The sequence below is a fragment of the Crocuta crocuta genome, unplaced genomic scaffold (assembly GCF_008692635.1).
Source record: "Crocuta crocuta isolate KB4526 unplaced genomic scaffold, BGI_CrCroc_1.0 scaffold130, whole genome shotgun sequence".
Taxonomy (NCBI): Eukaryota; Metazoa; Chordata; class Mammalia; order Carnivora; family Hyaenidae; genus Crocuta; species Crocuta crocuta.
In genome coordinates this window covers 1739422-1742596 of record NW_027527920.1, presented here as the reverse complement: position 1 = coordinate 1742596, position 3175 = coordinate 1739422, and the positions used below count along the sequence as shown (strand labels likewise).

General features: G+C 57.7%; 1 protein-coding gene across 1 annotated transcript in view; it reads right to left on the bottom strand.

Moving 5' to 3' along the window:
* Positions 1-2185: 2185 nt before the first annotated feature.
* The window catches only part of HCN4 (hyperpolarization activated cyclic nucleotide gated potassium channel 4), a 37208-nt gene continuing 36218 nt past the window's right edge, over positions 2186-3175 (bottom strand). The window contains 2 exon segments of the mRNA XM_077748992.1: positions 2186-2903; positions 2906-3110. Coding sequence (XP_077605118.1) covers positions 2186-2903; positions 2906-3110 — 923 coding nt within the window.

Below are 3175 nucleotides of genomic sequence, written 5' to 3'. Positions count from 1 at the left end.
CTTCTCTCCTGGATGACTGCCTCCCTCTCCCTGTGGCCCAGCCGTGGAGAAACTGGCGTGCCCTACACTCCCAGCACAACTCAGGACAAAACCTGATCGTGACATCATGCTGGTGAGAGCATGGAGGGGGTTTCTAGAAGGCCAAGGCGGGACCAGCCCTCCTCACTGTTCACCTGCTCCTGCCTGGTAGGCAGAGGCAGACCATTAACCTTGGCTCCGGCAGGGAGCTGTCGGGGAAGAGGAGCGTGCCCCAGGAGGCATTTGAGCAGCTTTCACATCGGCCCCCACTCTGAACCTGCTTGTGGCTCCCAGGTGCCTTCAGAATCGAGGCCAATCCCCTCAGCCTGTCGTCCAGGGCCTTCCCTTAGACAAGCAGCCCCTGGATTGTAGAGTCTAAACCCCTGACTCTACAGCTGCACGTCCACCTCTTTCTCGTCCTCGCTGGGCGCTCCAACTCACCCCTACTCTCCTCTTCTCGACACTCCCCTTCTTCTCTTCCCTTTTCTTCCTTTTTCCTTTCTTCCCTCTAACACTTCCACCTCTCAAGGCCTGGCTCAAACCCACCACTGGCCACAGGAGGCCCTTCAGGAGGCCCAGGCACCTCCTGTGTCCTGAGATCATAAGGTCCTGGAGCTCTCAGCCAAAGCTCTCTGGGCTCTCACCATAGCTTGTTGGAGCAATGGCTGGGCACATGAGGAAACAGAGGAAACATGATTTATTGAGCACCTACTATGGTGTGTGCCAGGCGCTGGGCTGGGCATTTCACATCTACTACTTTTCTCATCTGGTCCTCATAGGTCCTTATGAGGCAGTACCATGATTATTCCCATTTTACAAATGAAGTAACAGACTCAGAAAGGTCGGATAACTTGCCTAAGGTCATATAGCTAAGTGGCAGGGCTGGGATTCGAACCCAGGTCTGATTCCTTCCCAAATCTGGTCTCCTCCCACAGCACTACACTTGAAGTCTCACTCAGCCCCGCTCAACATTTGCTTATGGAAGGGACATAGGATTTGGCCACAGGCGGGCATGGATTTAAACCTCAGCTCAGTCCTGGCTCTGCCACTCCTTGTTACAGGATTTTGGAAAAATTACCCCCAAACTCAGTTTCCTCACCTGGGAAATGGGGAGAATCAAAGTACCTACCTCAAGGTCTTTGTGAAACAGAGAGGGGTTAAGGTGTGTAAAGTGCTAAACCAGTGCTTGGCACAGAGCAGACTCAATAAATAGAAGTTCCCCTCACTTCCCACTGTACAGATGGGAAAACTGAGGGCCACGGAGGTGATAGGATGTGCTTGAGGCCCCACAGGGAAGGAGTCTTCTGCCTCCATGTGGTGAGAGGTTGGCTAGGACTGGATTTGAGACCAGAGATGGGGAGAAAGGGAGCCTGCTGAGAGGTCCTGGGGTCCTCTTCCCTGAGGACTGCAAAGAACACTTCCCCCAGACCCCGTGGTGCCCAGCCTGAGGGCCAGGGCGTGTTGCTGGATGTGAGGTGATCTGGGTGTCCTGGCAACATGGGTTAAAATGTGCACACACGTTGAGTGGCTATCTACATGGCTCTACAGAGCGCTACATAGCTATACATATACACATCTTACATACATATACATATACATATACATGTTCATATACATATCTTGCTAAGTTTGCAGTAGAAAAAATGCAAGACTTTCAGGGCCCTGGCCCCATTTTGTCTCGGCCTCAGGCGACTGAGTCTCCCCAGAAATACATCTAAGGGCAACCCCTTCCTGGGGAGAGACAAGATGACCCCCGAAGAATGGGGCTCCACCTTCACAGCTAGGGGGCTAGTGGTGACTGTTGCCCTAAAACAAATACAATAACAGATCCACTCTAAGAACCCCCAAACATAGGTCACCCCTGCCCCGCCAAGCCCCGGAGACCCCACCTGCCTTCTTCTGGCTTTTGCCTTTTGGGCCCTGCCTGCTTCCCTCCCCCCTCCCTCCCTCTAGTGCTGAGTATTAAAATAGTCTATAAAAGCAAGTGACCAAAAATCTATAGCTCTAAGAATACCTGGTTATTTTTTGCTGTCTTTTGTTTTTCTGGTGTGGGTTTTTTTTTAAATGATAATTATTATTGTTATTGGTATATCTCCTAATCACAGTTAAACCTGAAGGAAGAAAGAAGGGAGAAAAAAGGGGAGAAGAGGGAGGGAGGGGCCCCAGCTCATAGATTGGACGGCAGTTTGGAGCGCACCGGCTCGGACCTGGCCCCAGGTTCCCTCTGGGGCGCAGCAGTCAGAGGGGGGCCCCCAGAAGACGCGGCTCTTGACCCAAACAATGAAAGAGGGGGTGGCAAAGAACCTGAGGATGTCTTCCGAGGCAGAGTGACATGCTGGCCGGGGACGGCACCATAGGGCCTCCCCAGGGGACCGAGGCCCCCGCTGCCCCCGCTGGCGCCGCCAGCTCTGGGGACCAGCGGGAAGGCCGCCACGGACTCCCCCGAGGAGTGCGGAGAGGCTCTGCGGAGAGTCTGCGCCCCGTCCTGGGGCAGGGCCGGCTGAGAGGCTGAGATGAGCTTGAGGTCCTGGGTGAGGCGGCCTGGAGTGAGGGGTGGCGTGCCCCGGCGCTGGGGGACCTGGGGGGCCGGGGGGCTGGATGCGGGCGGCAGGAGCAAGGAACCGTGGGAGCCCGAGGCCCGAGGCGGGGCACTTGGGAAAGTTCTCGGGGGGCCTGCGCTGTGGCCAGGGGGGCTGAGACCTCCGCGGGGGGTAAAGGCTACCGGAGAAGCCCCCCCAGAGGCCCCGGCCGCGAAGCACGGCCGCTCGGGTTGCCGCGGGGGCGTCTCTGGCGTACTTGGTGGGCCGGCGGCCAGGCCTGGGGACAGCTCCCCGGGAGGCTGGCCCAGCTGCCCGGGGCTGGACGACGGGGACCTGGATGAGGGCGNTGCAGCGGCGCCTGGATCAGCGGGGTCCAGATGACGGGCGTGGGGGTCGGGGTGGCGGAGGCGGCGGCCTGGACGCGGTGAGCGCAGTGGGCCATCTCGCGGTCGTGCTGCACGATCTGCTGGATGATCTCGTTCTCCTGGTAGTTGAAGACGCCTGAGTTGAGGTCGTGCTGGACTTTGTGGAGGAGGATGGAGTTCTTTTTGCCTGGACGGCGGAACAAGAACAGAGGCTCAGGGCCAGAGCAGGAGGGGGGGGGGGGGGGGGGCGGC